Source organism: Ctenopharyngodon idella, chromosome 20, assembly GCF_019924925.1.
Source record: "Ctenopharyngodon idella isolate HZGC_01 chromosome 20, HZGC01, whole genome shotgun sequence".
NCBI classification, from domain to species: domain Eukaryota; kingdom Metazoa; phylum Chordata; class Actinopteri; order Cypriniformes; family Xenocyprididae; genus Ctenopharyngodon; species Ctenopharyngodon idella.
In genome coordinates, this window is record NC_067239.1 from 31,653,303 (window position 1) to 31,675,424 (window position 22,122).

Sequence of the window (22,122 nt, forward strand, 5' to 3'; positions counted from 1 at the left end):
ATGGAGTATATTGTCACATTTCTCTATAGCATGTGTCCATTTATGCAAATATTATACATTTTAGCATTAAATATTATAAATGTTTGGTCTAAATCTGCCCCTTCAATTAACAAAGAATGAGTCATTTATTTCTTCATTTATTGCATTTATTTGGTTCACTTTAAAACACAGAAATGCACAATAAATATGACATTCACTGGCTACCATACACAACTGGACAGTGTTTGAAATCAGAGACAATTTTTAGAGTGAAACACTTGTAAACTTTTTCTTTCCCTACATGGACCACGTAATACGGTTTTGGAATGGACACGGTTAGTAAATACCCACAGATGCTGTCTAGTAGTGAAATGAGTGACGCTTCCAGAGATCTCAAACCATTCAGACCTCCAACAATAGTTTGTGTCACAGCAACGGAGGCCGAGCAGAACTTCACGCCGTTCCAAGTCGTGCCACGAGATAACATCAGGAAGTGACATCGTTCAGTGAGTGATTGCATACACAAACCCACAGTGAAGTGGTGAACCTGATTTGCTAGAAACTGAAGCAACTTTGTTACTAGTGAAATAGTGTTCAAAAATAATACTGGCATCTCTTCATTTCAAGTGCTTCCCTTTTAAATGAACTAGAAGACGTCCCTAAAATATCACAAAACAGTAAAACAATCATCACGTAGGAATATGATTATACATGTCACGGTCAATATAAAAAACGCAAACAGACAAAACTGAATATAAAACATTGGAGAACAAGGCAAATAAAATGCTTTGGTCAAAATAAATGATTCGTGGTACATATTGGCAGGAGGACGTCCATTTACTCGAGTCAAACGAACATGAAAATGCACCAAATGAACTAAACGCATCAAATCGCCACGATGTAAACAAAAAATATTTTCGATTTGAGCAGCTGACCCTGACGCAGCGGATTTGGCCACCGAATGCTTCCCGAGTATCATACACAGTCCGGAAAATGATTCCTCTCCGTTCACGTACACAAATATGTGTTTATATATTGGTTATATTTCAGCAGGAGAACATCTTTAAAGAACATTGCATGCTGGGATGGCTGAGGGTGGCGTCGGAGGTTAAAGCCGCCGCAAACTTCTCTCTCTGCACTCTAGTCTGAAGCTCAGACCAAGTAAAAACTCACTCGTCATCAAGTATGACTGGATTTGCGCAAACCGCATCGGGTGAACCCGCCAAACAGCCTCGTACAGTACGGGATAAAGCGACGCCCAACATTTCTTCATATGTCATGCCGTGAGCTTGGCGAAGCGTGTCTCACAGTGCGTGTGGGTACGTAAGCGTGTCTATGTATGCGCAGGTGCTCATTCGAAGGCCCACACCTCGAGGTTTTGGATGGTGAAGTCCTGTTTGGAGGACAGTGGCAGGTTATTGAAGGTGGAGCACTTGGACGTGGTGCCGTGGTAAAGGTCAGCGTCCAGCCACAGGCCCAGACGACCCCTGGAAAGCGGACAGTTGAGCGTCAAACATGAGGCAGAGAGAGATACACGCATGTACGGCACGTTAGCATGTTTCTGAACTCACCCTCCTCCTCCGATCTGAAGAGAATCCGTGTTTCCTTTCACAAAGTAGGAGTTTTCACCCGTCCAGCGGTACACCTGAAGATGAGAGACGCTGAGTGTCATTATTTGGATGTTTATTGAAGGCCAGTTTGAAGTCCGAAAGTATTGAGACCTCATGCAGTTTGATTACTTGAGTAATTTGCTTTGTGGTTGCTAGGCAAGCTAAGGTGTTCTGTGGGGTTGCTAGGGTGTTGCTAGGGACCTCTGAGGAGGTTGCTAAGCTGTTTCAAGATGGTTGCTAGGGAGCTGGTGGGTTAATGGTTACTAAGGAGTTGCTAAAATATTCTGTTTGGTTGTAAAGGCATTACTTAATGTTTGGTATTGTTCTCTGAGTGGTTTCTAGGGTGTTGCTGTGGAGTTGTTAAGGTGTTCTGAGTGTTTGAATTGATTTCAAAGGAGCACTGAGAGGTTGCTAAGCTGTTTCAAGATAGTTTGCTAGGGAGCTGGTGGGTTACTGGTTACTAAGTAGTTGCTAACATTTTCTGAGTGGTTGAAAGGGCATTACATAACAGTTGCTATTGTTCTCTGAGTGGTTTCTAGGGTGTTGCTAGGGACCTCTGAGAGGTTGCTAAGCAGTTTCAAGATGGTTGCCAGGGAGCTGGTGGGTTGCTGGTTACCAAGCAGTTGCTAACATTTTCTGAGTGGTTGCAAGGGCATTACTTTATGTTTGCTATTGTTCTCTGAGCGGTTTCTAGGGTGTTGCTAGGGACATCTGAGAGGTTGCTAAGCTGTTTCAAGATGGTTGCTAGGGAGCTGGTGGGTTACTGGTTACTAAGCAGTTGCTAACATTTTCTGAGTGGTTGCAAGGGCATTACTTTATGTTTGCTATTGTTCTCTGAGCGGTTTCTAGGGTGTTGCTAGGGACATCTGAGAGGTTGCTAAGCTGTTTCAAGACGGTTGCTAGGGAGCTGGTGGGTTACTGGTTACTAAGCACTTGCTAACATTTTCTGAGTGGTTGCAAGGGCATTAAATAACAGTTGCTATTGTTCTCTAAGCAGTTTCTAGGGTGTTGCTAGGGACCTCTGAGAGGTTGCTAAGCTGTTTCAAGACGGTTGCTAGGGAGCTGGTGGGTTACTGGTTACTAAGCAGTTGCTAACATTTTCTGAGTGGTTGCAAGGGCATTGCTGAACAGTTGCTAAGATGTTCTGGGTGGTTGCTAGGGCATTGCTATGTGGTTGCCAATGTTCTCTGAGTTGTTTCTAGGGTGTTGCTAGGCAGTTACTAAAGTGTTCTTGGTGGTTGCAAAGGTGTTCCAATTGGTTGCCAGGACATTGCCAAACAGTTGCTAAGATGTTCTGGGTGGTTGCTAAGGCATTGCTATGTGGTTGCTAATATTCTAAGAGTGGTTTCTAGGGTGTTGCTAGGCAGCTGCTAAGGTGTTTTGTGTCGTTGTCAGGACATTGCCCAGCAGCTGCTAAGATGTTTTGAATGGTTTCTTTTCAACAATTTTGTCCTTAACAATCTATGTAGGAACACACCTTGATCTCCGGGCAGAAGCTGTAGAGGAAGGTCTCTCCTGTCCCGTAACAGTGCTCACTCACTCTGAAAGGGTGAGTGGAAAACGCTCCAAAAATCTGCAGGAGAAAATGGCGAGTTTTTCCAACATGACATCATTTTCACCTGTTTTACACCAACGGCGGTCACAGTAGTGTGTGTACCTGGTTGTCCATGTCTTTGATGACCATCAGCACAGGGCAGTCCAGCTCCATCAGGTTCCTGTACAGGGTTTTCAGGCTGGTTCCGTGTACGACTGTACTGTAGACCAGGCGCCATGGATAACCCTGAACACGTGCCGGCAAACGAGTGGACAACTGCGGAGGAGAGCGTCAAACTAGTCACATAACCACCACTTATCACTTCATAGCAAACTTGTCATGATCCCAAACAAATCCCAAAGGATCGTTCATAAGTCTGTAGTTGAAGCAGCAAATAAAGGAGACCTTCTCAATGTGCGTGTCCTCCAGGAGTGCGCTGGGGTCCATCAGCACAGGAAGAAGGTCTAGAGGTTCCTCGTCCTCAAAGCTGAAGCTCTGGCGCCTCTTGGCCTCATTAATCGTGATGATCTAGAAAACAAACATGTTTCCGGAGGTAAATAAACTGAATTCTTTTATCCTTTTATACTACGGGGCTGCTGAGTGCTTGAATCTGATTGGTTGATGAACGTTCTAAGGTGTGCAATTATTTCGCACGGCTAAAGTAGTTCCAGGCAGATCTACAGTTCCATATCACTTCGAATTATTAAAAAATAATCCAACTACGAATCTCATGGCCGCATTATCACATCAGGTGTGCATTATTTTCTAATAATTCAACGGCCCGTCGTCGATTATTCCCTACTGACTGTAGGTGTTTCTCTCAAGTGTCCTGGTGAGTGTAAAGTTCACACAACCCGTTAGCTAGTTGCATGTGTTGCTCACCTCCCAGCTGCGAGGAACCGGGTCACTGAAGAAGTTGTCGATCATGGTGAGCTCGTCTTTCTCCACGACCACGAAGCCCTGCTCCTGAGCGTCCTTACCGTAAGCATCTGGAGACCACTGGATGAAGAACGAGTACAGGTGGTCCACTCTAAAGGAGAGACGGCAGGAAGGTCAGGTTAGGAACGTACACTCATATTAAATTATTATTGCTATTTTGGCTACACAAATTTTATCTGGTATTTAATTCAACACAAACTCTTGTAACTCTTGCAGGTTTTATATATATATATAACCATCAAAAATTTGGGGTCGGTAAGATTTTTTTTTTTTAAAGAAAATAAAACATTTATTGAGCAAGGACGCATTAAATTGATGAAAAGCGACAGTAAAGACGTTTATAAATAATGACACAAAATATTTCTATTTCAAATTAATGCTGAAATAAAAATGTAAATGTAAATAAAATAAATATACACACACACACACACACATACACAAATATATATATATATATATTATATATATATATATATAACCGTCAAATTTGGGGTTGATTTGTTTTCAGGAAGAAGTTAATACTTTTATTCAACAAGGAAACATTAAATTGATGAAAAGTGACAGCAAAGACATTTATAAATAATGTTACAAAACATTTCTATTTCAAATAAATGCTGTTCTTCTGAACTTTCTATTTATGAAAAAATTCTTTACACAAAAATATGAAACAGCACAACTTTTTAACATTGATAATAATAAATAATTATCTAATTATTAAATATAGTTTATAATATAACGATATAATAATTATTAATTAAAAAATAAAATAAATCTATATAAAAAAATAAATAAATGGATAAACTAAGTAAAAATGAAAATAAACAAATAAATATAATAATAAAAATTTAAATAAACAAAAAAAATAAATAAATAAATGAAAAAAGAAAAAATTAAAATAAAAAAATATAAAAATAATTTAAATTAAAAAAATATACAAAATAAATAAAATAAAAATAAATAATAAATAAATAAATCAAAATAAATAAATAAATGAAAAAAATAAGAGAAAAATTTAAATAAACAAAATTAAAAAAAAAAATTAAAATTATTATAAAAATTAAAAATAAATAAAAATAAAAATTAATAAATAATAGTTTTAATCAAAATAATAAATAAATAAATGAAAAATAAGTAAAAATTTACATTAATTAATTTAAAAAAATTAAACAACAAAACATAAATAATAAAATAACTAAAAATTAAAATAAACAAATATAATAAATTAAAATTGTAAATATATAAACAATAAATGAAAAAAAATCGAAATAAATAAATAAATGGAAAAAAAAAATAGTAAAAAATTAAAATAAACAAAAATTAATTAACTAAAAATTAATATATATATATATATATATATATATATATATATATATATATATATATATATAATTAAAAATAAATGAGAATAAATGAGCTTAAATGAAAGCTTTTAATGAATCAAATAGTTTTAATCAAAATAATAATAATAAATAATTATCTAATTATTAAATATAGTTTGAAAAAGAAATATTTAAAAACCTAGTGTACTTTTTGTATTCTAATAAATTAAATCATTTTGCTTCTAAAAGCCTTGTTTCACTTTATTAAGGAAAAACTCCTCATACCTCTCTTGAGGCACAGCAAACCAGTACTCCGGCTGCCGCCCCCTGCCAATCAATGAGTGGGCGGGGCTAGACGTCCGACCAGTGGCAAAGGACTTCCTCATTGGCTTCCCCACCTTAAAGCAAAGGAACATGGGCGGAGCTTTGCTCTTTTCTTCGTTGAACAGCAGCATGTCTGTAAATCAGATCAGATATCAGCACTATTTAAAAGACGTCGCTCATCAAGTGCACAAAAGACTGAAGCATCATGTTGTTTCTGCTGCAGGGCCACATGGGAACTTAAACAAGTGTTCAACCTCTGTTTGTTTTTCCAATGTCAGCATCAACACACTGAGACACAAGCTCGAACACTAGAGCTTTGCTCCGAAAACTAGTGCACTGCCTACCTAGAAGACAGCAACATCATGCATTATTCATTCTCTGCTCTCTGGGACAGATTTTTAAGCAGCATCTCTTGTGGAGAAGGCAATCCCAGAATGCATTGCAAAAGCTCTTTTTATGTTTAAATAATTCTAAAATAACACCATCTCTTATTTCAGTTAGGATGCTGTCTATGTAGACAGTAGACAGCAAAGCAGCTCAAACTGCATGCTCATGCTGTGATTGCTTGGTCTGTCCTGTCAATCAAAAAAAGCTCACCTTCGATTGGTCTCTGCATTCTCTTCAGCAGCCATGACTTCATCTCGGCCTCACTGGCTCGTCTGCGTTTCTCCGCTTCAGAAAGCTCTACGTCTGAGTTTGGTCCCTCAACATTTGGTCCAGGCGGACTACATTTCCCAGAGTTCTCTGGGGTCACCTTCCATTTTTGGTCATTTGCGTTTACCTCGATTGCCGAGACACCATTTACTATCGTTTCACCCCTTGTTTTGGTCACCTCGTCCTCTTCTATGGCAGCCACCTTCCCATCATGCACCAGTGCGGGAAGAGACTGTAGCAGCTCTGTGTTGTCATCTGTGGAACGGTTGTGAAGCCCTTCATCTTCATCTTCCTCGGCATGAAAAGACCTCATAGATTTGTCTTTTTGGTCCATTGACATCCGGGTGGGCGTCTTTCTGTGCTCCTGTAGTGACGCCCCCTCCTGGCCGGAGCAGGTAGTGTTGGAGTCACTCTGCAGCAGCTCCAGTTCGGTAAAACCTTCATCTGATGGCGATTTGTCAGCGATTTGGCACTCTGATATCTCAGAGACGGCCGTTTCGATATCGTCTAATATGATTGGGCGGTTGGGCGCTCCGAGAGCCTCGTAACGACTAAAAGGGTTCAGATCGCGTTCTGAGGGAAGCTCCTCCCACTCGCCTGGCCTGTATAACGGACAGAGATCCCGCGGTTCATCACTACCACGACCACAGGGGTCATCATCATCATCATCATCATGAGGGGGGAAGATGGTGAAATTAAAGAGAGAAAAACAAACAAAACATCCAAAATGAAACAAATGAACAAAACAGAACATGACAAATAAATATGACAAAACTTAAGTGATGTTTGGTGTCAAAAGAGAACTAAAATGGGACAAATTAAAAAGTGGATTGATAGCTAAGAGAAAGAGGAGGACTTTAAATGAATATTTCAGGTGATTTACATAAATGATTTTGATTCGTACCTAAAAATGAATTGCACTTGCACATATGTAAATAAATCAAACTGAAAATGAATGAAAATAAGAAAAAAATAAAAACATTTAATAAATAAATGTATACCACTTGTATACTACTTGTTCTTGCAAAATATACATATATATTTAAATAAACAAAATAAATTAATAAAATAAAAATAAATCGAAATAAATGAATAGATGGAAAAAATAAATAAATGAAAAAAGAAAAAAAAGAAAAAATAAATATAAAAATAATTAATTATAAAAAATAAAATAATAAAAAAATATATACAAAATAAAATAAAATAAATAAATAAATTGAAATAACAAATAAATAAATGAAAAAAATAAGAGAAAAATTTAAATAAACAAACAAAATTAAAAAATTAAATTAAAATTATTATAAAAATATAAAATAAAAATAAAAATTAATAAATCAGTTTTAATCAAAATAATAAATAAATAAATAAATAAATTAAATAAATAAATTAAAATAAGTAAAAAAAATAAACAACAACAAAACATAAATAATAAATGGAAATAACTAAATGGGAAAAATAACTAAAAATTAAAATTAAAAATTAAAATGAAAATAAATATAAAAATAATGAATTAAAATTTTAAATAAATATAAAAAATAAATAAAAATAAATAAATCGAAATAACAATGGAAAACAGTAAAAAATTTAAATAAACAAAAATTAATTAACTAAAAATTAAAATAAATATATAATTAAAAATAAATGAGAATAAATGAGCTCAAATAAAAGCGTTTAATGAATCACATAGTTTTAATCAAAATAATAAATAAATAAATAAATAAATAAATATAATAAATAAAAGAAAATAAGTTAAAAAAAATTAAAATTAATTAGTTTAAAAAACGACATTAAACGACAACAAAACATAAATAATAACTAACTGGACTGGTATTGGTTATTCACAGTGTTAACCTAAATTAATTTAATTTGATTTTGTTTAAATATTTACTGAACCAAAACTTTGACCTCAGAACGGATACAAACCAAGAGATATCAGAACCATTAAAACTCCTCAAATGAAAAGACACAGAAAGATTACATAATAAAAGCCTTACTTTTACATTATGCTGACACTAAACTTTGAAACAAAACTCTGTGCTCTGGCAGCGAACACAAACTCATTTTAAATGAAGCGAAATGGGGCCGTTGCTTACGATGGCAGCGCGTCCTTGAGCTTCATACGGGACACGTCGTCATACAGGGCCACGGACAGCACCTCCTCCATGGGGCAGATGAGGCCGTACTCCTCACAGCCGTTCTCGATCACCAGTGGGTCCGACTTGTGCGGGTCAAACATGATGTTATTGGGCGTTATAATCATCACTCCTCCGACAACGCCCTGGAAGAAACGAGATCTCAGAAACCTCAAATCAAGCTGTCCTGCATCACGAGCGGCAGCGAATGTGTCACGGAAGTGCTTCATTGAGTGAAAATGTGTATGACTGGAAATCTGTCAGAAGGTGTGGGAACACTGTATCCCATAACAGGCAAATTACACGTCATGACTTCAGTAAATTACAGCCGACTGCTTCCATACTAACTGAAATCCACACCAACCAGACTTAATTAATATTTTTAATTAGTTTTAATTTCTATATTATGAAAATTTGTTTAATTCAGTACACCAAATACTTTGACAATGTATGAATACTTAATTTAAATAGCTGTTTTATTTTCTACACTAAAGTTATAAGAATTAGAGAGGAATGTGATTAATTGGCATGCAAATAATGTCAATGCAATTAATCTTAATGGACCTGATTTTCATTCTATAATTGTAACATTTAGTTAAATTATAATATTTATTATTTTTATTTTAGGTTTAGGGCAGTGTTATTTTAGCATAATATGCTATTATATTTTTTATTAGATTTTATTTTTATATTTTCTGTTTTATTTTAATTTTAGTCAAAGTTTTAGTTTTTTTTTTGTTTGGTGTTCAAGAATTTTTTTTTTTTATTACTATCAATCGGTGTTTTCATATTCATTTTTTAGTAATTTTGCCATTTTTGTCATTTTACTACTTTTTTAGTTTAAGTTTTAGTAATTTTGCTGTTTTGTCATTTTTATTTTTGAAATATGTCTATAGTTTTTTATTCATTTTTATTTCAGTTATTTTAGTAAATCAAGTTAAACTAAATGAAAATGATAAATGTTGGTTTGGCAACTAGCTGAAATAAAATATGTTTAAGGATTTTTTATATTTCATTTTATTTCAGTTAAAGTTTATTTTATTTTTCAAGTAACTTTTTTTTTTTTTTAAATGATTTTAGTTAGTTTTAGTTTTGAACTATAATAACCCTGAGAACTAATAGTGAACTGTGAAATTAAAATAAATAATTTTAAAATAAAACACTTGCTAAAATAAGTATGATTTATTTGTTTACCTGTATGTCAGAGAATGAGTGGTAATTAAATTTTTGAAATATTAACTTAAAATCTCAGAAGCACTTCAAAAAAAAAAAAAAAAAAAAAAAAAAAAAAAAAAATTATATATATATATAATTTTTTTTATTTTTTTATTTGGTTTTAGTTAACTATAATGACCGTGCAGCATCATGTGACCCTCACCATGCCATCAGTGAAGTACTTGCAGCTCATCTTGATGAATTTGACAGTGGCCGGACTCTCGTCTTCAGACAGGGGCGACACCTCTCTGCGCACGGGCCGCCCGGACCTGCTGCTCGATTCACCGTCCTGTCACACACACACACACACACACACACACACACACAAGAAAGAGGTACATGTTCATGTGTACAGTGTCCTTTCATGAAATCCTTAAGGGACAAAAAGATAAAAACAGGTCTGGAACTAAAGTTTGAACGTAGTCTTACCTTCTCTGATGCTGTGAGATGTTCAGAGGAACCGTTGACCTGAGAACCGCCCTCTGATTGGTCCACATCAGGTACAAACAATTTCTGCACGGGATGGAGTAAAACGAGAGGTGAAGTTTTGGACTTTACTGGATCACGAGTCAAAGGCCAAGAGAGAGAAGTCACCTGTCCAGGTAAGACGCTGTGCGAGAAGAGCCGGTTCAAATGCACCAGTTTGTTTGGAGTGATGTTGAACTTCAGAGCGATGCTGTTCAGAGTGTCCTTCAGTCCAACCTGACGATCGGCACGTTCATGGTGAAATGAATCACAAAAACAAGAAGAGGAGTTTATTGATGTGTATGAACAGTGTTTATACAGTAAGAAAGTGTCGTTCGTGAACTCACGGTGTACTCCACGGTTCCTGGAGGTTTACTTTTCTCTTTCTTGGTCTGGCTGCATGATTTACTGTTGTCATCTGAAAATAAAGTCACCATGAAATTAAAATTGACTATTCTTATAGCAGTTGATTTATTGGTGCACATCATGTTTAAATTCATATTCCTCATAATCTTGAATCAGAGTAACTTCTCCCTTCTGCAGACACTTCTCTTCTCTGATGATGAGGGCGGGGCAACCTGTCACTCAAATGAGATCCACCAATAACAAACCACAACTATCCAATCAATTCCCCACAGACAAAATCAAGCCCCGCCCTACATTTGTTCTCGTTCCAGAAGCCGTTTCACTCGGATATACGAAGAAAAGTCCATCGCAACTTCCGTTTCATGCCAACTTTAAAATTACTTGAAATAAAATTAACTGAAAATAAAATAAAATATAAAATATTTCAGCTAGTTGCCAAGGCAGTAAAATAAATAAAAATAAAAATGAATAAAAACTATATAGAAAAAAAGCCAAAACTAATAAAAATGTCAAAAAAACGACAAAATTACTAAATGAAAACAAAAAATATATATAAAAATTAGAGCTGACAAATCGATTAATTGCGATTAATCGCATCTAACATAAAAGTTTGTAACACACACACACACATACATATACATACAGTATATATATATTATATATATATATATATATATATATATACAGATTCATATATTATATATTTACAAACTTATGTTAGATGTGATTAATCGTGATTAATCGATTTGACAGCACTAATAAAAATCAAAACTAATAATAATAACTGCATTAGTACCTCTAAAATAACACGGGTGTAGTCCAATTTATAAATAATGAGTCTAATGAGGCAGTTCTATTTAATGAATCAATCAAAATGACTCAAATGAGTCAAATGACTCAATCACTCACTGAATCAGTCAGAGTGGACATATCGAACTCAAAATTAATAAAAAAAATTAGAGTGTCAAGCTGTGAAATTTCCTAAGAAGTAACTGACTGTTCATATCAGTGTTATAAAACTATTAAAAACTGCTTTTGTTAACTGAAATAAGGCTTAAATCAAATAAAATATAAAAATTAGATGAAAAATGTAAATGGTGTCAAATTGATTAATCGTGATTAATTACATCTAACACAACAGTTTGTAATATATATATACACACACACACATTTACAAACGTTTCTTAGACAGCACTAGCTAAAAAATTTTTTTTTAAAACACTAATTACTAAAAATAAAACTGAAATAGATATAACTTATAAATTACAGAAATAAAAACAAAAAAACTAAAAACTTAAAAGTTTTGAAATGTTTAGATAAAGTAAGTTTAAATACTACAATTACTAAAAATAAAACTGAAATAGAAGTACAAAAATAAACAAAAAACTAATAAAAATGACAAATTCACAAAACAAAATGACTACATTAAAAATAAATACCAATTTAAAACAAATACTACAGTCCATATCAACACCCGGTTATAGAATAACACAGAGAACATCAATTTCAATTCAATTTACATTTTTTTGTATAGCGCTTTTCACGATACATATCGTTTCAAAGCAGCTTTACAGAGAATGCATGTCATCAGCTGATGACAAAAGCCTTTAAAGCGCTGTTGTTTATACAGTGACGTCAGCCTGCGTAATGAGCCACTGCATCTCACGCAGCTCATATCAAACATACAGAACAATACGAACGTCATTCAACACCGCGCGTCTCTGAAACTAGAGAAGAGACATCAACACAACACCTACAGCAGTTACACGACCGAACACGCATGCAAGAGATATTCATCATATCCATATCGGACAAAAACTGTTTTTCTATGGCAGATTGCAAAGCACTAAACAGTACAGTACAAACAGTAAAACGTCTTTAAAGGGGCTATATACAGATGTTTTTGCTGGTGTAGTGACAAATTGGGTCCCCCTCGAAATCGGGTCTCCATTAGGACCCCACGCAATCCCATTGGTTCAAACTGTTTTTAATAGGTACTCTCTTTAGCACCTGTTTACAATTCCTTAATATAACACTTAATATAAATTAAGTGTTAAATGTCCAAATATTTCAGTTATATATAAAACAAATTAATGATGTTCAATTATTCACTTAATTACGTTATTATAATTATCATTTATTAATTAACAGTTAATCAAGTGTAAGAAAATACGTTAAGTTAAGTTTTGTTATGCATTATATATTAAGCTATATGGGTATTTTAAATTAATATCATTTGCATATACTTAGGATAATTATTAACTGATATTTTGGGGAGATTTCGAGGGAAGACTCGATTTGTCACGACACCGGGAAAATCAAAAGGATGTAATGTTTACACGCACTCCTGAGATTCCGCTCTGTTGTGCATTGCGTGTGCACGAGACGAGTGCAAGCGCGAGCAATAAGTTCCTGGCTGCAGTTCCGTTAACGGCCACCGGTGTCGCTAAAAACAAGGGTTTCTGAATTCTACATATAACTATTGTGTCATTTATTATCAATTGTGTTCTGGTGGTTTTCTCATGTGAAAGTTCTGGTCTTTATATACAGCTCAATGCCAGTCTGTGGGATTTTATTTTACACCAGGCAAAACTTATCTGGTTTAGTTATGTAACTTCCTTAACAAACAAAATGTAACCTTTGACTCGGCCGCTAGAGTTCATCTGTAGGTCGGACTGTGTTTGTGTGCTCAGGTCTAAGCGCTGACCCTCTTCCTGTCTGTTTGACTCAGATAAATAACAGACTCATCTGCTGGTTACTTCCCGTGATCCTCACAAACACCATCTGAAGGGTCACATGAACTCAAAATTTACTTTCTTAGGAAACATTCCTGGTCATATTGTGAACGTTTCAGGTGCTGTATTCAAAATCTTGCATCAATATGTAATTGTTATTATTATTATTATTACTATTATTATTGCAGTTCTATCACTAAAGCCGTTAAGTTCACAGTCTTGTACCTTTGTATATTTGTCTGATTTTCAAAAACTTTTTTGCTTCAAATCAAAGTTTATAGTGCTGTGATTCACATCGTAGCTTGTTGGCTTGGTTCATGGCTTATAATGCTTTAACAAAGACTTTAAAGTGTTAGTTCACCCAAAAATGAAAATTCTGTCATTTATTACTCACCTTCATGCCGTTCCACACTCGTAAGACCTTCGTTAATCTTCGGAACGCAAATTAAGATATTTTTGTTGAAATCCGATGGCTCAGTGAGGCCTGCATAGACAGCAATGACATTTCCTCTCTCAAGATCCATTAATGTACTAAAAACATATTTAAATCAGTTCATATGAGTACAGTGGTTCAATATTAATATTATAAAGCGACGAGAATATTTTTGGTGCGCCAGAAAAACAAAATAACGACTTATATAGTGATGGCCGATTTCAAAACACTGCTTCATGAAGCTTCGGAGCGTTATGAATCAGCGTGTCGAATCATGATTCGGATTGCGTGTCAAACTGCTGAAATTACGTGATTTTGACGCTCCGAACCGCTGATTCATAACGCTGATTCATAACGCTCCGAAGCTTCATGAAGCAGTGTTTTGAAATCGGCCATCACTAAGTAAGTCGTTATTTTGTTTTATTGAACCACTGTACTCACATGAACTGATTTAAATATGTTTTTAGTACATTAATGGATCTTTAGAGAGAAAATGTCATTGCTGGCTATGCAGGCCTCACTGAGCCATCGGATTTCAACAAAAATATCTTAATTTGTTCCGAAGATTAACGAAGGTCTTACGGGTGTGGAACGGCATGAGGGTGAGTAATTAATGACAGAATTTTCATTTTTGGGTGAACTAACCCTTTAAGTCTTCGTTAAATGTGAGAAATTAATGCAAAAAACACTTCCGGAACCAATGCACTGAAAATGAGGGCAGGCACTTTTGCACTCTAATACAATTTAAAACAGAAACTAAATAAGAAAATTAAGACCCATTTTTCCCAAAAATATTCATAAACTAAATTTGGATTGCCCTGATTACTTATCTAACCATTATCAGTTTGTAGTAGTAAACGAAGAGATGTCATATCAATCACAAGTTCAGTATGGAGTACCGCAAGGCTCAGTACTAGGACCGTTGCTGTTCACTCTGTACATGCTACCCTTGGGAGATATCATTAGGAAGCATGGCGTTAGTTTTCACTGTTACGCTGATGATACTCAGCTCTTTATTTCTTCATGCCACAAACTCACAAAATTAACTAAATGCATAGCTGATATAATTGGATGACTAGTAATTTCCTACTACTTTATTCTGAAAAAACAGAGGTTTTAATTATTGGATCAAAAACCTCTACACGTAATAACCGAGAATACTGTCTAACACTTGATGGCTGCTCTGTTAAGTCTTCGTCGTCACTTAGGAACCTGGGTGTGCTCTTTGATACCAATCTTTCATTTGAAAGCCATGTTTCTAGCATCTGTAAAACCGCATTTTTCCATCATAAAATATATCTAAATTACGACATATGCTCTCAATGACAAATGCAGAAAAGTCAGATCATGCGTTTATGACCTCAAGGCTAGATTACTGGGTGGTTGCCCTGCTCGCTTAATAAACAAACTCCAGCTGGTCCAAAACGCAGCAGCTAGAGTTCTTACTCGAACCAGGAAGTATGAGCATATTAGCCCAGTTCTGTCATCACTGCATTGGCTTCCTGTTAAACATTGCATACATTTTGAAATCTTGTTAATTACTTACAAAACACTAAATGGTTTAGCTCCCCAGTACTTGAGCGAGCTCTTAACGCATCATAGTCCCTCAAAGTCTATTGCGATCTCAAAATTCTGGCCAGTTGATAATACCTAGAATATCAAAATTGACTGCTAGCAGTAGATCCTTCTCCTATTTGGCACCTAAACTCTGGAAAAATCTTCCTAGCATTGTTCGGGAAGCAGACACACTCTGTCAGTTTAAGACTAAAAACGCATCTCTCATACACATAACACATTATCATATTTCTATAATTCACATCCGTTAAAGGATTGTTAGGCTGCATAAATTAGGTCAACCGGAACTGGGAACTCTTCCTATAACACCCGATGTACTTCTACGCTAATATTAGTCTCTGTTTATCCCGAGGTTACCGTAGTCAGCCAGATCCGGTCCATACCCAGATCAGATGGAGGACCTGCACCTAGACAACGTTAGTTGGGGACACTTAATATTTAACAATATTATTGATTTGACTGCATTGACACTAATGAACTGAGCTGGACTAAATGAACTAATTTAATAACTGATGATCTTCTGTTATCACTGTAAAGCTGCTTTGAAACAATCTGTATTGAATATATATGTCATATAAATAAAGGTGACATGATTAAAAACTTTATGGACGTTCAACCTGTCTGAATGTTTACCTGATCTGTCATTTTGGCCACTCTTGGTTTTCTCAGGCTGTTCTCTTTCCGCATTCCTCTCCTGAGATTGTCCAATAGGAGCAGGCTCACAGATGATTGGCGTCTTCGATTCCAAATCTGATTGGTTCTGCTCATCATCCGCTTTCTCCGACTGGCTCTGCTTCTGTTGCCGTTTCTTCTTCAGCCTGCAAGACAAAATACAGCATCATCAGCATCAACTCTGTCGAAAGAGCAACAAAGAAGCAACTTAATGAAATAAAATCCTTCCACAGACTCGTGACACTTTTCCTCTGGAGGCTGATGTAATTGTGAATCTGTGCCAAATCTAGAGAAACTGCAGTGAGCAGAGCCAAGATGGCCGAACAGAGCTCAGCACAGTTTTGTATTATTTTTATGACAAATAAACAACAAATTCTCATTACTGAAATCATTATATGAAATACAATTTCATATACATATTTTTGTAATGATTTTAAGATGAAATATTTAGAATTATGAGATAAAAGCCATAATTATGACAAAAAAAGTCGAAATCATGAGAAAAGAAGTCATAAATAAACACCTTTAACCACAAATTCTTATTACTGAATTCATTATATTATGAAATACATAATTCCTTGAGAGATTTACATAAACAGATCGACAGGGAAAGAGTGAGAGGAGAAACTGGAAAAGAGATTCTCTAATGGTGTATGACGGCGGGGAGAAGCAGATCGATCAAACTGGAGACGCAGTCAAAGCTGAAGCTGCAGGAAAGACTGCTGCAATAACACACACACACACACACACACACATTAGAGAGGAAAGTTGAGGGCCAGTATGGACGCATTCACAAAATGACAGGAAATAAAACATAAAAGCATGTCATCCAGTGAGCGACATCAAGTTTTTCATCTAAAATTTCCATTTTATTTCAACTGCCAAAAGTGCATCTGTGGGATTTTTTTCCTGCTCCAGCAGATGAAAATGTTAGTAATGTAACAGAACACTCTCCTCAACAACACATGATCTGAGGAATCAATCAAATTTCACTTACACACTCAACTTTAAAGGGGACCTACTGTATAACGCCCCTTTTTCACAAGATGTAATATAAGTCTCTGGTGTCTCCAGAATGTGTCTGTGAAGTTTCAGCTCAAAATCCCCCACAGATCATTTATTATTGCTTGTTAAATTTGCCCCTATTTGAGTGTGAGAAAAAACACGCCGTTTTTGTGTGTGTCCCTTTAAATGCAAATGAGCTGCTGCTCCCGGCCCCCTTTCCAGAAGAGGGCGGAGCTTTAACAGCTCACGCTTCGGCTGCTCAACAACAACAAAGCTGGAGAATCTCACGCAGCCATAATGAGGATTGTCAGTAGCGGTGTTCAGCCTTACATTAATGTGAAGTACAAGGAAAACGAAGGCGTAAGTGAAGCATGTTTCCTCTGAGGTCACGGCATCCTGTGTCTGATGAATCTGAGAGATTCCTGGTGTCTTGTGGGTCAGTGTTTAAATAATATGAAAATCTTCCTCCCCACATATTCAAAGTGCTGCATCACACATCTAAACCAATGACATCACAGCTGACACTAAAATGATTCATTTAAAACTATCACATGTCTTCAGAGGTCATGTGAATTACTTTTATGATATTTCATGCTGCTTTTTTACTGAGTATGGAATCAAACTTGTGATCTCCTTTTATGTTATTGGAGACAGAAAATCATAAAAGTTTGTATGGAAGCCTGTTTCTTGCACCCAAGAAAAAAAATATATCATGCTTTGGTGAATCATGATGGCATAAAAAGTAATAATTATGACATAATTATTACATTAAAAACTCAAAATGTATGGTATAATTATAACTTTTTGTGTCATCATTTCAACTTTGACAATTTTGGCTTTATGTCATAATTTGAACTTTTTGTAAAAAATATGACTTTTTATCATAATTCCAACTATTTATGCTATAATTATTACTTACTTTTTATGTCATAATTGAAATGTTCAATGTCATAATTATGATTCTTTTTATATATATATATATATAATTATGACTTTTTCCTCATAGTTTTGTCTTTTTATGTCATAATAATGGCTTTTATCTCATAATTTTGAATTTTTATGTCCTAATTATGACACTTTTATCATAATTTTGACTTTTTATGTCATAATTATGATGCTTATGTCATATGTCACACATATTTTATCATAATTATAATGTAGTATCTCATAATTTTGACTTGTGTGTCATAATTATGACTTTTTCCCTCATAGTTTTGTCTTTTTATGTCATAATTAAGGCTTTTATCTCATAATTTTTAATGTTATGTCATAATTATGATGACGCTTCTATCGTAATTTTGACCTTTTGTTATAATAGAATTTTCCTCATAGTTTAATGCTTATATCATATATGTCACACATATATTTTCTCATAATTATAATGCAGTATCTCATTTTGATTTTTGTATGTCATAATTATGAATTCTTCCTCATAGTTTCATCTTTTTTATGTCATAATAATGGCTTTTATCTCATAATTTTGTCTATTTATGTCATGATTATGACTTTTTCTGTCATAATTATGGCTTTTATCTCATAATTTTGAATTTTTATGTCATAATAGATTTTTTTTTTCTCAGTTTTGACTTTTTATGTCATTATTATTATGCTTATATCATGTCACATATTTTATCATAATTATGACATAGTATCTCATAATTTAGATTTTTAGACCATAATTATGACTTTTTCCTCATAGTTTTGACTTTTTAAGCCATAATAATGGCTTTTCTCTCATAATTTAGAATTTGTCATCATAATTATGACTTAATATCTCATAATTTTGACCTTTCATGTCATAATTGAGTTTTTACTTTTTCTGTTATAATTATTTCTTTTATCTATTCCTCATAGTTTTTGTCAAAATTCCAACTTTTTGTCATAACAATGGCTTTTACCTTGTAATTTAGAATTTTTGTGCCATAATTATTGTTTGTCGCCGTAATTTTGACCTTTTATGTCATAATTATGACTTAGTACCTCATAGTTTTGACCTTTTGCATCAAAATTATGATTTACCAAAGCATGATTTTTTTCTTATGTGGCATAAATGGGCCTTCATAAGTTCGGAGAGTCATGAGGGCGAGTAAACAATGACAGAATGTTATTTTCTGAGTGAACAATTTTCCACACCAGCAACAAGATCTACAGCAAAATCTGCTAGAAAAAATATCTTAAGCGTGTACCAACAAAAAGAAAGTTATTAATTCCTCTTTCAGACGCACCAACAGCAGCATTATCATCATTTCCAGATCTTAATGTCGCTCGCATGACTGTACAGCGTTCTGCCCATTTGCCTCTCACTTCCTGTCAAGTGGTTCCTGTGTAAATCTAAATATTTTTGACAGTGTTATTTAAACCCAACACATCTCACCTGGCAAAGTATCCAGGCCTCTTCTCCGTCTTCTCCATTACGGACCCCTGAAACGCAGCAACTCTTTCCAGTCCGGTATCGGGGCCTCTCCTTCCGTCGTGCAGCGTTGCCCGAGCGTCCCTGTCTTTACAAACACACAAAAAGCAGAAGGAGGCGAATATCGGCCCCTTAATATGTCCGCCCTTATCTTTAGTCGTGGGTCAATAGGTCACATACAGGTTGCTGCAATAAACCCACTGACATAAACATCAGCTCCGAGCCGGAAAACTGTCGATTCAGACTGGATCTGGCAAGGCTGAGCTTGTTTTTTTGGGGTGAAGCCATTAGATCACCAGTGATGATGGCACATCTTTATTGTTAAAACACTCATTATTGTTCAAGATCAACAAAGCCAGTGTTTGATTTGAGATAAGCTGTGATTAGATTGAGCCAAAGCATCTGATTACTGACTGATATCTCAAATCACTCTGCTTTGGTTACATGATGAGGGTTAAACTGAATAGATAAATGACATAATCCTGTTTAACAGAGAGAGTGAAACCCACGTTTATCACGTATGAGATGTGAAACTCACGTTTAGCACGTGATTTTACGCGAATGCATGCAAAATGACGTCACGTGCATCAAGTTACAGTTGATCTTTCATATGGAAATTCATGCACAAAAGACAACATTACGTGCATGCATTAAAATTAACCTTTTTAAAAGATGACATCATGCATAACTTCATTGATCTACACATAGGCCAAATGCTGTATATTTATATTATTTTCTATTGTATGCATTTGAAACATGGTCCTGCCATACATGTTATTTGAAAACAAATATAGCTAATACGGACATACATTGGATCCTGCAGGAAATGCATGCGCATGTGTAAAGAAACAAGAACCCACCTAAACAAACACTACATCCCTGAAGATCCAGCAGCTCCTGTTACTTCTTCACTTGATGTGCTTTCAACACCATCAGTCGTCGATCATATAAACGCTCTTCTTATTCGTGTAGATGTGAATGAGAACCCACTATTGTTGATATAAACACACACACATGCAGTCCAGGCTAACAGGCTAAAGCTAAAGGTATTAAAGTCCTTCCATTACAAGATTCAAAGCGGATTCCGTTTGTTTCTTGTTATATTTCGGAAACACCGACGCCTGCTTTCGGGACTTTGACACGTTATATCGCGAGTCAATCGTCAAAACGCTTGATGTGCGTGTTTGGGTTTGCAAATAGGATTATTTATGTATTCATATCTAAATTTAAATGTCGATTTTCTCATAGGTCGAAGTCCTCTCCTACCACGCCCATTTTCCCGTATGATTGACAGGAAAAGCGGAAACGCACCTCCCCGCTTTATGCTGTATTTATTGTGTGTGTGTCTGTGTGTGTGTGTGTGTGTGTGTGTGTATATGTGTGTGTGTGTGTGTGTGTGTGTGTGTGTGTTGTGTTTTACCATGACATCATTTTACATAATTTACATCATTTTGCAATTGTAGTGCTGTTTATATATATATATATATATATATATATATATATTATTTTCAGCAAATTATAAAAAGTATATTAACATTCAAAAATATCAAAACATAGCTTTGGACAACAAAAACGGTAATTAATTAAATGTATAAAATTACAATTCTTGAAACAAGTGTGACAACTTGCCCCAACCTATAATACTCTTGTCCTGAGCTCACAGTTTTGAACTCAAAATGGTTGTAATTCATGAATGCTTTGGAGTACAGACCTATGGCTGGTCTGTTTTTGAAGTAGACATTCAGTAGATTAAAAAAAAATAAAGTGTAAATATGTTAAAGGAGCTTAAAGGTGCAATATGTAAGATTTTCTGTCCGAGGTCGCTAGAGGCCTATTCAAAACAAAGGCGTAGCTTGATGATGCCAAGTTTGAGTGTGGAATCTTGGGACATGTGGTCTTCACATCACAGCCGGTGGAAATAATCAGGATAGGACTCGGGAAGAAATCATGTTCATGGATGTGATTATTAACGTTACTGTAGTCTGAAGCAGAGCAGGACCGAGTGTTGTGGGAGCTGAACGAGGCCGCTGGAGCAATTGCGCAACACACGCCTCACGAGCAGCGGGACTTTTATTATGACACAGTCGCCGGCGCTGCTTCCGCTTTTCCGGTCATGAGTATGAGGTAACACAGCTCTGTTTATCATATTAGATACATTTGAGAGTGTTGAAAATATATAACGTTACTCTGTGCGTTCGCTCGGCGGCTGCTGTGAGACACTGTTACACACTGCAGTAAGATAGATCGACTTTAGAATATCATATTAAATGCTGGATGGCTTGTGTTGATAAATGGCATACAATTAAATTTAAAACAAATTGTATGATGGAGAAAATTCTGTATTACTGTTACTAAAAATAAAGCTGCATCTGATTATGCTATGTTAGCTACTTGACAAAATAGTGTTTTTCTCTGAGGCATGGTAAAGCATGGTACTCGCAAAATTAGATTTAAACAATAAGACTAAACGTGTTGAGCTATATAACAATATTTAGTTTTCTGTCTATAAATATATCAAAACAGTTGTTCCCTTGTCTATTGAAACATGTAAATATTAATGCGTCTTTGGTGTTTCCTTGGATTCTACAAAATAAAACCGGAAACCGAGGGTAACGCATGTATGACGCAATTGACAGGCGACTCCTCACACGTCCCGGAGCCTTGGTTAAAATTACAATTTTCTCACGATTTACAAATAGTTGCAAACATTTGGGATATTGTAAGTACTCAAGTGAACAAAATATATAACACTGGC

General features: G+C 35.1%; 1 protein-coding gene across 3 annotated transcripts; it reads right to left on the reverse strand.

The window, feature by feature from the left end:
- Positions 1-121: 121 nt before the first annotated feature.
- LOC127501917 (nuclear receptor coactivator 7) lies at positions 122-20,658 on the reverse strand. Of its 3 annotated transcripts, none has more exons than XM_051874243.1 (16): positions 20,228-20,658; positions 19,332-19,455; positions 15,914-16,098; positions 10,519-10,589; positions 10,301-10,408; positions 10,136-10,219; positions 9,870-9,995; positions 8,453-8,637; positions 6,303-6,961; positions 5,667-5,838; positions 4,006-4,153; positions 3,529-3,651; positions 3,247-3,399; positions 3,067-3,162; positions 1,551-1,624; positions 122-1,466 (listed from the first exon to the last, which is right to left on the reverse strand). In XM_051874243.1, exons 2-16 carry the CDS (start codon positions 19,367-19,369, stop codon positions 1,331-1,333), a joined length of 2,358 nt encoding a protein of 785 aa, XP_051730203.1. In that variant the 5' UTR covers positions 19,370-19,455; positions 20,228-20,658; the 3' UTR covers positions 122-1,330. The 3 variants fall into 3 exon arrangements, with proteins under 3 accessions (XP_051730203.1, XP_051730202.1, XP_051730201.1); XM_051874242.1 differs by having other exon boundaries at positions 6,303-6,994; positions 19,332-19,451; positions 20,228-20,657; XM_051874241.1 differs by having other exon boundaries at positions 6,303-6,994; positions 20,228-20,657.
- Positions 20,659-22,122: the final 1,464 nt, after the last annotated feature.

Coding starts and splice junctions, on each gene's coding strand:
- LOC127501917 (XM_051874242.1), bottom strand. CDS start 19,369: ATGGAGAAGACGGAGAAGAGGCCTGGATACTTTGCCAG. Junction 8,638..9,869: donor AGTACTTCACTGATGGCATG/GTGAGGGTCACA, acceptor CGTTTCTTCCAG/GGCGTTGTCGGAGGAGTGAT. Junction 5,839..6,302: donor AATGCAGAGACCAATCGAAG/GTGAGCTTTTTT, acceptor TCTGATTTACAG/ACATGCTGCTGTTCAACGAA.